This window comes from Ruditapes philippinarum, unplaced genomic scaffold, assembly GCF_026571515.1.
Source record: "Ruditapes philippinarum isolate M1 unplaced genomic scaffold, ASM2657151v2 ctg4431_1_1_1_1, whole genome shotgun sequence".
Lineage (NCBI taxonomy): Eukaryota > Metazoa > Mollusca > Bivalvia > Venerida > Veneridae > Ruditapes > Ruditapes philippinarum.
Genome location: NW_026851858.1, coordinates 85,458 through 98,992, shown reverse-complemented (window position 1 = coordinate 98,992; position 13,535 = coordinate 85,458). Strand labels below are relative to the sequence as shown.

The window sequence follows — 13,535 nt, the reverse complement described above, 5'->3', positions numbered from 1 at the left end:
CCCAGGGCTTTTATTTGAACAAACTTGGTAGACACCTATTAGAAGATGTTTCATGCTAAATATCTTAGCTCTAGCTCTTTGGGTTCTTTAAAAGAAGTTTTTTAAGTTTTTACTATATGCATATAGGGAAAATCAATGACCCCCCGGGGCGGGGCCAATTTTGACCCCAGGGCTTTTATTTGAACAAACTTGGTAGACACTCACTAGAAGATGATTCATGCCAAATATCTAAGCTCTAGCTCTTATGGTTTTTTAAAAGAAGATATTTAAAAGTTTTTCTTTCGGTTGCCATGGCAACCAGAGTTCTGCATGGAATTAAATTCTTTGAACAATTTTTAAAGGTGACCACCAAAGGAACATTCCTGTGAAGTTTGGATGAAATTGGCTTAGTGGTTTATGAGGAGATGTCATTTAAAGTAAAAGTTTACGGACGGACGACGGACGGACGGACGCCGGACGGACGCCGGACGAAAAGCGATCACAAAAGCTCACCCTGTCACTTTGTGACAGGTGAGCTAAAAAGTACTCATGTACATTTGGAATAATGCTCAGGATCTTGTTTAAAGTAAATCTTATAAAAGGGAATAACTCTAAAAGAAGGTATGGTACAGTTATTGTTCTTGCACACTGCACTTTCTACCAAATTGCTCTGTCAGTGTATGAATGTATCATGTACTTTTGGAGTTATGCTCCTGACAAACTTTTTCAAGTAAATCTGATAAAGGGGAATAACTCTTAAAGTAGGCAAGAAAAAGTAATTGTTCTTACACACTGCACTTCCTACCAAAGTACTATGTCAGTGTATTAAATTTGAAGAAATTCTCTAGTACTTTTTGACTTATGCTTCGGACAAAGTTTTCATGTAAACCTGATAGAGGGAAATAACTGTAAAAGAAGACAAGGTATAGATAAAATTGCACACTGAACTTCCATCCGATGTGCTCTGAAGTTTGTAATTTTGGAGTTATGCTCTGGACAAATTTGGATCGACGCACTAACGCATGGATGCACTAATGCACAGACAGAGACCATTTCTAATACCCCCTTTGCCTTCTGCACACAAGTCTATGACTATATGCCATTGCAAATGGTGTTAATGTTCTTAAACATCCATTAGCAGTTCACAAATATAAAACAATTTACCATTTATTTTAGTCTTGTAGTCTGTGGTCTGAGTATCTGTGACATCAGGCTGAGCATGCCGTCTCACTGTTCCATCTCCAGAACTACCATCAACCTAACAAATATATACACAAACAAGAGGGCCATGATGGCCCTGAAATCGCTCATCCATATACAGGCCCCTGGGCCAAGGCCAATCTTAACCCATGGGCCTTTAAATGAACAAACTTGGGAGACACCCATTAGAAGATGTTTCATGCTTAATATCTTAGCTCTAGCTCTTTGGGGTTTTTAAAGAAGATCTTTTAAGTTTTTAAATAAAAAGGAAAAACAATGACCCCCTGGGGCGGGCCAATTTTTACCCCAAGGCTTATATTTGAACAAACTTGGTAGACACCCACTAGAAGATGTTTCATGCTTAATATCTAAGCTCTAGCTCTTTCAGTTTTTTAAAAGATTTTTTTAAGCTTTTACTATATACAAATAAGGCTATCATTGACCCCAAGGGCGGGGTCAATTTTGACCCCAGGGCATTTATTTGAACAAACTTGGTAGACACTGGCTAGATGATGTTTCATGCCAAATATTTTAGCTCTAGCTCTTTCAGTTTTCTAAAAGAAGATATTATAAGTTTTTCTTTCGGTTGCCATGGCAACCAGAGTTCTGCTTGGAATTAAAGTCTTTGAACAATACTTAAAAATGACTAAATAAGGAACATTCCTGTAAAGTTTGGATGAAATTGGCTAAGCAGTTTATGAGGAGATGTTGTTTAAAGTAAAAGTTTACGGACGGACAGGCGCCGGCCGAAAAGCCATCACAAAAGCTCACCATGTCACTTTGTGACTGGTGAGCTTAAAAAAAAAACACACACAAAAAAAAACACATATCAATGGAAGAAAATATAACATGTAAAAACAATAATTAAATGGTAATCACAATTTAAACATATATCTTAACACACAAACTTAACATTCAAACAATTCATTTTATCAATAACTATCATTAAAACATCATTTCAATCTGCAATTTACAACGTAAATCAAAGCACAGAAGGGGCTGAATTGTTTGGGTCTCAGAATATTAGAAACATCAAGGTTATAATAATAATAATAATTATAATAATAATAACAAGAAATGTCCAACGACACATATGGCCCCCTTTCTAGCTCTTGACTCACATTATTGGTTATTTTGTTATAGAAACTTGCCATAAATGGGTACATGGAAAAGTTCAGTTATGGAAAAAAGAAAAATATGAAGACTTTGTGACAAATAGTTTTCAAGATAATGAGCGGCAACATTTCTGACATTTAAGGGCCCTGTGACCTTGACCTTTGAACTAGTGACCCAAAATCAATAGGGGTCATCTAATAGTTATGACCAATGAATATTAGAAATATGAAATACCGAAAAACAGAATCCCTATAGAAAGCCCAACACGGCAAGATTGTTGCAGGCTCGGTTTGATTGAGCCTGTTCATGGGAGGGTCCAGAAAAGTGCAAGTTACCGTCCACGCCCTCTAGCACCGGCTTAGCTAGCACCGGCTTAAGCAGAATTCAACATTTAAACACGAAAATGGTGAAATTATGATTTTAGAAACATCCGCAGATGTGTTCATACAGCGGTTATCATGGAAACTTCGATGTGACACAGTAGTGTCATTCCATGAAAAGAGGGGTATGGTCCCTAAGTAAAAGAATGCGTGTGCCCTAAACAAGAAAACAATGGGCGGAACTACATAAAATGGAATTTTGACAGGGGATCTGAGGTTATGAAGCCTGCATATCACAGACAAGACGTCAAAAGACAAATTTAACAAGAGCACCGCTAGGCGAAGCATTATATGCCCTAAAGTGTTTAATTTTTGTTAGTAAGGATAAAACATTTGTAAGACATGGTAATTAAATACAGTATTACCTCCTTCAACAAGAGCTGTCGGTAGAACAGCAACGCTCGACTATTCTTAGTGCTTGATAGTAAAAAAAAGATGCTTGATACAGTTACCTCCTCCTGTTTACAGGTTGGGGTAATGATGGTGAACAAGTGTGCAAAGTTTCAAAGCCATATGTCAATGAACTTTGAAAATATTTGAGGTATTACAAAAACTTTAACATAAATTCTAAGTCGAAAAAGGGGCATAATTCTGTCAAAATGCTTGATAGAGTTACCTCCTCCTGTCTACAAGTTGGGGTCATGATGGTGAACAAGTGTGCAAAGTTTCAAAGCCATATGTCAATGGACTTGGAAAATGTTTAAGGTATTACAAAAACTTTAACATAAATTCTAAGTCGAAAAAGGGGCATAATTTTGTCAAAATGCTTGATAGAGTTACCTCCTCCTGTCTACAAGTTGGGGTCATGATGGTGAACAAGTGTGCAAAGTTTCAAAGCCATATGTCAATGGACTTTGAAAATATTTGAACTATTACAAAAACTTTAACATAAGTGGTTACGCCGACGCAGACGCCGACGCTCGGGTGACTGCAATAGCTCTACTTATTCTTATCGACTAGTCGAGCTAAAAAGCAATCCTCCTTTATAGCTGAAGAACCTTCATATATATACAGTTGCTGTTTTCAAAACACCACCATCAAGTTGTAGTTATGCTCCAGAACCACAACTTTCAGTGTAAAGATCATTGTGACCCTGACCTTCGACCTTATGACCCAAAAATCAATAGGGGTCATGTATTGAACATGGCTGCTCTGATAATCGTAATAAATTTTACAGCTGTAGGTTAATAAATACTTAAGTTATTGAGCGGAATCTGTTTTCAGTTTTAAGGTAAAAGTGACCTTGACCTTTGACCTTGTGACCCCAAAATCAATAGGGGTCTTCTACCCAATATGGACAATCATCCTATGAAGTCTGAATACTGTGGGCCAAACAGAACTTAGGTAATGCTCCAGAAACCATTTTCAGTTTCAAAGTAATAGTGACCTTGACCTTTGACCTTGTGACCCCAAAATCTATAAGGGTCTTCTACCCAATATGGACAATCATCCTATGAAGTCTGAATACTGTGTGCCAAATAGAACTTAAGTAATGCTCCAGAAACCATTTTCAGTTTCAAAGTAATAGTGACCTTGACCTTTGACCTTGTGACCCCAAAATCAATAGGGGTCTTCTACCCAATATGGACAACCATCCTATGAAGTTTGAATACTGTGGGCCGAATGGAACTTAAGTTATGCTCCGGAAACCATTTTCAGTTTTAAGGTAATAGTGACCTTGACCTTTGACCTTGTGACCCCAAAATCAATAGGAGTCTTCTACCCAATATGGACAATCATCCTACGAAGTTTGAATACTGTGGGCCAAATAGAACTTAAGTTATGCTCCGGAAACCATTTTCAGTATAAATATATAAATACACATACTAAGTATTTCTTGAACTTATTTTTAAATACTGTATTCCTAGAAATTATTTTGCGATTTTTAGTATGGGCTTTTTTGCGGTTGATACATTTCTGAAAATTTTTGAAGGAGTTGCCTGTAACAAATCCGCAAACATTTGAAGCTCTAACCACATAGATTTTCATTATGTCATTATGAAGTACTCTGATAAAGTATACATAACTTTAACCTATGCTTAACTGATACACATTTCAAGTTTAAAGTTCTGTAGCCATTATTTATAGATTAAATTAGATCATATAATACATGTTATTTACAGTTTGCATACTTTGAATGAAAGTTATTTTACTTGCTTAAAAGGAATGTGTTATTGTGTACAAGTACAATAGCAAATAATACCAATATGAATAAATGTTTTCTGTTTATTTTTAACTGTTAAAATTTATATAATTCAAACAATAAATTTGTTTTCAGAAAGTAGGTTATTATAAATCATATGATTATTTAACTCGATGTTCAGTTTTACATGCAAATATAACTGTTGTCATCTGAATGCATTTTTATTTTTCTGGTATCCGAGAATTATGTCAAAATTGAATTCCATATACATGTAGATTGTTTATAAGTAAAATTTAAATATTTAGTCAATATCGTATGCTTTTAGTCTTGTCTTGCAGGTTTAGACAAATACTGAAACCTAATAGTGATATTAGTAATATATGCTCCAGTGACTTAATATTCGCGAAATTTGCGGTCACTATGATTGTGCAAGAGTTTATCCCCGGGGAAAGTCCCGGACATAAGGTGTCTGTCCTGGAGGTGTTCCGGAGATGTTTTATGTCCCAGTATTTAAAAATCTAAAATAATCTACTTTGTAGCCAGAAATTTTAAATTTTCATATAATCTTATTGTCCTGTTTTTATAAACTATTCTAGAACGCTAATGACGAACGATTATCCCCTTACAGCATTACAATGGTGACACTAATCCTTTGATTGGTATTTATCTATGTGCCCCTTCCAACAAACAATTATCGGCAATAATTTTGATCAATTAAAAAATTAATTGTTTACTCCCTGTGGCTTCCTGAGCGTAGGTGTCATACACTGTAATCAACAACTGGCAAGTATAATTTTAATCTGCCTGCAGGCAGTATTAGTGGTCAAACACCGTGAAGATTACCGCTAAATATAAGGTATGAAATCTTTAGGATTCAGCGAATATTTCAAGTAAACGACATGGCCAATTGTCCTTACTTAACATGGCTTAATTCTATTCTGTGACTGATTGAATTTACAATGCCTAAATACTTAAAACAAGAGGGCCATGATGGCCCTGAAGTCGCTCACCTGTATATAGGCCCCTGGAGCTGGGCCAGTTTAAACCCCAGGGCTTTTATTTGAACAAACTTGGTAGACACCCATTAGAAGATGTTTCATGCTAAACATCTAAGGTCTAGCTCGTTGGGTTTTTTAAAAGAAGATTTTTCAAGTTTTTTCTTTACACATAAAGATAAAAACAATGACACAGCTGGGGAGGGCCAGTTTTGACCCCAGGGCTTTTATTTGAACAATCTTTGTAGACACTTACTAGAAAATGTTTCATGCTTAATATCTAAACTCTAGCTATTCGGGTTTTTTCAAAGAAGATTTTTAAGTTTTTGCTATTCACATATAAGGAAAATTAATGTCCCCCGGGACGGGGCCAATTTTAACCTCAGGGCTTTTATTTGAACAAACTTGGTAGACATTCACTAGAAGATGCTTCGTGCTTAATATCTTAAGTCTAGCTATTTGAGTTTTTTCAAAGAAGATTTTTTAAGTTTTTGTTATACACATATAAGGAAAATGAATGACCCCCAGGGCGGGGCCAATTTTGACCCCAGGGCTTTTATTTGAACAAATTTGGTAGACACTCACTAGAAGATGTTTCATGCTTAGTATCTAAACTCTAGCTATTTGGTTTTTTTTTCAAAAAAGCTTTTTAAGTTTTTGCTATACACATATAAGGAAAATCAATGACCCCGGGGCGGGGCCAATTTTGACCCCAGGGCTCATATTTGAACAAACTTGGTAGACATCCATTAGAACATGTTACATGCTAAATATCTTAGCTCTAGCTCTTTCGGTTCTTTAAAAGAAGATTTTTTAAGTTTTTGTTATACACATATAAGGAAAATCAATGACCCCAGGGCTTTTATTTGAACAAACTTGGTAGACACTCACTAGAAAATGTTTCATGCTTAGTATCTAAACTCTAGCTATTTGGTTTTTTTTTCAAAAAAGTTTTTTATGTTTTTGCTATACACATATAAGGAAAATCAATGACCCCCCGGGCGGGGCCAATTTTGACCCCAGGGCTCATATTTGAACAAACTTGGTAGACATCCATTAAAACATGTTTCATGATAAATATCTTAGCTCTAGCTCTTTCAGTTCTTTAAAAGAAGATTTTTTAAGTTTTTACAATATGCATATAGGGAAAATCAATGACCCCCTGGGGCTGGGCCAATTTTGACCCCAGGGCTTTTATTTGAACAAACTTGGTAGACACCCATTAGAAGATGTTTCATGCCAAATATCTAAGCTCTAGCTCTTAGGGTTGTTTAAAAGAAGATATTTAAAGATTTTTCTTTCGGTGCCATGGCAACCAGAGTTCTGCATGGAATTAAATTCTTTGAACAATTTTTAAAGGTGACCACCAAAGGAACATTCCTGTGAAGTTTGGATGAAATTGGCTCAGTGGTTTATGTCATTTAAAGCAAAAGTTTACGGACGGACGACGGACGGACGCCGGATGAAAAGCGATCACAAAAGCTCACCCTGTCACTTTGTGATAGGTGAGCTAAAAATGACCCATTTCTAAAAATAGGAAAAAATGACCCAATTTCTAAAAATAGAATCTAAAAATGAAAAAAAAATGACGCAATTTCTAAAAATAGAAAAAAATGACGCAATTTCTAAAAATAGCAACAATGACGCAATTTCTAAAAATAGAAAAAAAAATGACGCAATTTCTAAAAAAAATGACGCAATTTCTAAAAATAGAAAAAAATGACTCAATTTCTAAAAATAGCAACAATGACGCAATTTATATATATATATATATATATATGTGTGTGTGTGTATTTATATATATATGCATATATATATATTTTATATATATATATATATATATATATATATATATATATATATATATATATTTACACACACACACACACATTTATATATATATATATATATATAATACATATACTATACATACACACACACCAATAATGCACAATCTGAGAAAATTCAGTAATAAATGCACAATCTGAGAAAATTCAGTAATATAACCTTCAAGGTCAAGGTCATTAAAGAGCCCAAGCAAATTTGGGTTTGATAACAACAAGGTCTGGTCCTTAAGAATGTTCTGTTATAATATGAAGTCGATCCCTTCAATAATAGCAAAGTTACAGTCAGTTACCGCTAAAACAATGAAAATTTCAATAATTTGACCTTCAAAGACAATGTCATTAATGAGTGAAGGTCAAGGTCTTTCGGTATATTTTTAACAGTTATCTTTGAAGATTATTATGTTCAAGTTTGAAGACAATCCATTCAAAAATAACAAAGTTACAGCCAATAACAGCCAAAAAAATGAAAATTTCAATAATTTGACATTCAAAGTCAAGGTCATTGATGAGTGAAGGTCAAGGTCTGACTGGTTATTTTTAAGGGATATCCTTGAAGATTATTATGTTCAAGTTTGAAGACAATCCATTCAAAAATAACAAAGTTACAGCCAATAACATCATGAACAAGCAAAAATTGGACTTTTAACCTTGAAGGTCAAGGTCATTTATGGATGAAGGTCAAGGTTAGTGTGGTCTACTGAAAGGTCTTGTCCCAAGGGTTGTTGTGGCCAAGTATGAAGACAATACACCAAGAAATAAAAAAGTTATGATCCAGGTACAAGTTTTCGGACGGCAACGGCAACGGCAAAGGCAACGGCAACGCCGACCTGACTATAACAATACCTCTACTTTTTTTATCAAAAAAAAAAAAGTCGAGCTAAAAATAGAAAAAATGACGCAATTTCCAAAAATAGCAACAATGGCGCAATTTCTAAAAATAGAAAAAATGACGCAATTTCTAAAAATAGCAACAATGATGCAATTTCCAAAAAATAGAAAAAATGACGCAATTTCTAAAAATAGAAAAAATGACGCAATTTCTAAAAATAGCAACAATGATGCAATTTCTTAAAATAGAAAAAATGACGCAATTTCTAAAAATAGAAAAAATGACACAATTTCTAAAAAAAGAAACAATGACGCAATTTCTAAAAATAGCAACAATGACGCAATTTCTAAAAATAGAAACAATGAGGCAATTTCTAAAAATAGAAAGAATGATGCAATTTCTATAAATAGAAAGAATGACGCAATTCTTTAAATAGAAACAATGACCCAATTCTATAAATAGAAACAATGACCCAATTCTATAAATAGAAACAATGATGCAATTCTAGTTGTTGTTGTTGTTGTAAATATATATATATATAGACACACACACACACACACACCAATAAATATATAATTATGGTCATTTAATGCACAAATCTGAGAAAATTCAGTAATTTAACCTTCAAGGTCAAGGTCATTAAAGAGCCCAAGCAAATTTGGGTTTGATAAACAACAAGGTCTGGTCCTTAAGAATGTTCTCTTATAATATGAAGTCGATCCCTTCAATAATAGCAAAGTTACAGTCAGTTACCGCCAAAACAATGAAAATTTCAATAATTTGACCTTCAAAGACAATGTCATTAATGAGTGAAGGTCAAGGTCTTTTGGTATATTTTTAACAGTAATCTTTGAAGATTATTATGTTCAAGTTTCAAGACAATCCATTCAAAAATAACAAAGTTACAGCCAATAAAAGCCAAAAAAATGAAAATTTCAATAATTTGACATTCAAAGTCAAGGTCATTTATGAGTGAAGGTCAAGGTCTGGCTGGTTATTTTTAAGGGATATCCTTAAAGATTATTATGTTCAAGTTTGAAGACAATCCATTCAAAAATAACAAAGTTACAGCCAATAACAGCATGAACAAGCAAAAATTGGACTTTTAACCTTGAAGGTCAAGGTCATTTATGGATGAAGGTCAAGGTTAGTGTGGTCTACTGAAAGGTCTTGTCCCAAGGGTTGTTGTGGCCAAGTATGAAGACAATACACCAAGAAATAAAAAAGTTATGATCCAGGTACAAGTTTGCGGACGGCAACGGCAACGCCGACCTGACTATAACAATACCTCTAATTTTTTTTTCAAAAAAAAAAAGTCGAGCTAAAAATGGTATGCATTACACCCCAGGCGGTACAAATGCAATATTAACCAGGGTTTCCACTTAAGGCTGCTATATACTAAGTTTGATTACAATACCTAATTTCAAACTCTAGTTATCATCCGGAAACCATGATTTGGACCGCCCGATGGACGGATTGACCAACTGACAAGCTGACACCTATATACCCCTCTAAACTTCATTTGTGGGCGTATAATGACATCAAAGAAAAAGCAGTTACCTAATGTTCCTATAGTCCCCTAAGTACACTAATGTATGCACAGACTGATGGACAGCCGACAGAGAAGTGATCCCTTTATGTCACTGCAACTCTGTAACAGGCTACACAAAAATAACAATAACTCAAGTAGGGTTCAAACCCAGATTAAAAGGTAAACACTGTGCCATCTCTATTACAGTTAAACTCCGTTTGCTCGAATACCTCCCTTTGCTCGAACTCATCGCCAAGTCCCGGAATAGTAGAATTTTCGTCATTTGAGCTTGCTTGTAACCATTCATATAAATTTTAAGTTTCAAGTAAATAGCTGTTCTGGTTTAAGAAATATTATAGTAAAGAAATTTAAAGACATAAAAATGGACTTAACTATGTTAAAATACAATACAAAGTTATCCCCCCCCCACACTTTTTTTACTTATGAAACATGACCTGCATATCTTACTTGCGTATATATTTCAAGTTTCAAATGAATTTCTGTTCTAGTTTTAGAAATATTCAAGTACATGTTAAAATTTCAGAACATTTTCTAAGTCAATTTTTGACCTTTAATATCTTGACCTTAAGCCGGCAAAAGTGTAACATGGGTTCTGCACAATATCTTGTTGAGCCAAGATTGAAGAAAATCATTCAATAAGTGTAGGACTTACAGAGCCAACACAACATACTGTCTTATATTTGACTGTTTGATATTTGACCTTCAATTGTGACCTTGACCTTGAGCTGACATATGGGAAACATGGGTTCTGCACATCCCCTTGTTGAGGTGAACATTTGAGCCAAGTTTGAAGAAGATCCTTCCACTGGTATAGGATTTATAGAGCGGACACAATAATGGAGACAGATGGATGGACGGACGCGACAAAGGGAATCCATTATAGCCCCCCCCCCCCCATTTTGTGGTGGGGGTATAATCAATACAAAATTAGAAATGTTGTAATCAATTTGTTTGTTATGATAATATTGTTTAATATTGCCGTTTTAAGAAACGATAAAAAAAAAATATCTTGTGACATAAGTGAAATGTGCAAATGTAAATAAATAAATAAATGATGTTTACACTGACGGTTTAAGTTACAGCCGTGAAGCATGTAACGTGTTATCTTTTTATAGAATGATATTGTATGTGTGTTAATTTTAGTAAATGACTTCAAATAGATGCTGCTGTAAATTTTTTTTAAATATTTTATTGATCTTTAAAATAAAATTTATCCTATAACATATTGTTCAACAAGTTTGGAAAACTATTGCCCAATGGAACTCAACCAATTACAAAATGGATTGATTAACACAGTGTACCATTTATTAATACTCATTCGTAAACACTGGAATAATAATTCTTAACATTTAAAAGAATTGACATATTCGACAAACTGATAAACAATTGTAGCGACATATTTATCAATCGACTGATGTAAGCTGGAAAACGTTTAGCCTTTGTCCAACGTGATAATAGTTCAACCTCGGTTTAAGCGCGAACTACCGATCTCTCGAAAAAAATTGCACAGGCCCTCAGAGTTTGAGCAAATGAAGTTTGACTGTATATAATGACTATAACAAGCAAATTCGTTGAATTTATATCCCCCGCCGAGTACTGGTTATTATTAACACAAAAATTAAAGACATAAGGCTTTATTTATATATTAATCATGGCATAAACTGTAAAATTCTTTGAACTTGAAGCCTTGTACCTTCAAACAAGAAGAGTTTTTAAGTTTTCACTATATACATATAAGGAAAATCTATGACCCCTGGAGTGGGGCCAATTTTGACCCCAGGGCTAAAATTTGAACAATTTTGGCAGAGGACCTAAATGTTATATCATATACCAAATATCAAAGCTCTAGGCCTTGTACTGTCAGACAAGATTTTTTAATTTTGCATTTTTGAAACTCCTTTTCTGGCCCCGTGTGACTGATGATTGTGATTGAAAATTACAAAATTTTACTAAGTCAAGGGCAATAACTCTAAAAATACTAAAAATATCCAGGCGAAAATACCCAGGTGCACAACTACACATACTGATCAACATTCCTGTAAAGTTTCATGACTCTAGGTAAAATACTTTTTGAGTTACATGCGACACAAGTTGAAAATTACAAAATTTTACTAACTCAAGGGCAATAACTCTAAAAATACTAAAAATATCCAGACGAAAATACCCAGGTGCACAACTACACATACTGATCAACATTCCTGTAAAGTTTAATGACTCTAGGTCAAATACTTTTTGAGTTACATACGACACAAGTTGAAAATTACAAAATTTTACTAAGTCAAGGGCAATAACTCTAAAAATACTAAAAATATCCAGACGAAAATACCCAGGTGCACAACTTCACATGCTGATCAACATTCCCATAAAGTTTCGTTGAATTCCAGCCATTAGTTGCAGAGAACTACTCCGGAAACGAAATTCGGACAAAATTTTACTGAGTCAAGGGCAATAACTCTAAAAATACTAAAAATATCCAGACGAAAATACCCAGGTGCACAACTTCACATGCTGATCAACATTCCCATAAAGTTTCGTTGAATTCCAGCCATTAGTTGCAGAGAACTACTCCGGAAACGAAATTCGGACAAAATTTTACTGAGTCAAGGGCAATAACTCTAAAAATACTAAAAATATCCAGACGAAAATACCCAGGTGCACAACTTCACATGCTGATCAACATTCCCATAAAGTTTCGTTGAATTCCAGCCATTAGTTGCAGAGAACTACTCCGGAAACGAAATTCGGACGGACGGATGGACGGACGGACGGAAGGACGGACGGACAACGCCAAAACTATATCCCCCTCCCGATTCCATCGGCGGGGGATAACAAAACAATGTTTGTAATGAATAAATAACATACTGTTGCGTATAAATTGTCCACTTCTGATACATATTCGTATGTATTACTTGCTGCTCGTGCATTCATACTAGCCAATGATTCCCGTACACTTAACTTGTTATAAGGTGGCTCTTTCTTTGAACCTAAGTAAAATAAAAACATCATGATCATTATAGAAATGTAATTGTTTGCATTTTTGATCATTAACTGTAAGGCCTTACAACAAGTAAGCAGACATACTGCCATCAACCAAATTGTCTGGAAGAAACAAAGAGCAACAACCCCAAGTTTCAAAACTGTGCTAAAAAGATGTTATAAAAATGTACTAAAAGCGATTCAACCCCCCCCCCCCCCCCCCACCATTTGAACTCGACCATCAATAATTATTACAATTAATTGCCATGTTAAAAGAGTATAATCATCTTTTTCCCGTTGTTTTTGTAAAAGAAGGAGAGAGGTAGAAAAAGTGTGATAAATATGTAGAAAAATTAGCAGAATTTGAATTAAACCTGTTAATAATTATGTAACATTTATGTAAAAAAAAAATATAACAATCCATGGTTAATTTACCCCAAACCAATATGCTTTGTTTGTTTTGAATTTTTTTGCATAATACATTATCATAGATAATTGTTATACTTATTATATGAAAA

General features: G+C 34.4%; 1 protein-coding gene across 1 annotated transcript in view; it reads right to left on the bottom strand.

Annotated features, from left to right (window-relative positions):
* Nucleotides 1–273: 273 nt before the first annotated feature.
* Nucleotides 274–13,535, bottom strand: part of LOC132741590 (uncharacterized) — a 71,610-nt gene continuing 58,348 nt past the window's right edge. The window contains exons 6-7 of the mRNA XM_060729798.1: nucleotides 12,904–13,025; nucleotides 274–1,237 (exon numbers count right to left, since the gene is read on the bottom strand). Coding sequence (XP_060585781.1) covers nucleotides 1,103–1,237; nucleotides 12,904–13,025 — 257 coding nt within the window. The 3' untranslated portion in view covers nucleotides 274–1,102. The remainder of the gene's footprint in view (nucleotides 1,238–12,903; nucleotides 13,026–13,535) is intronic.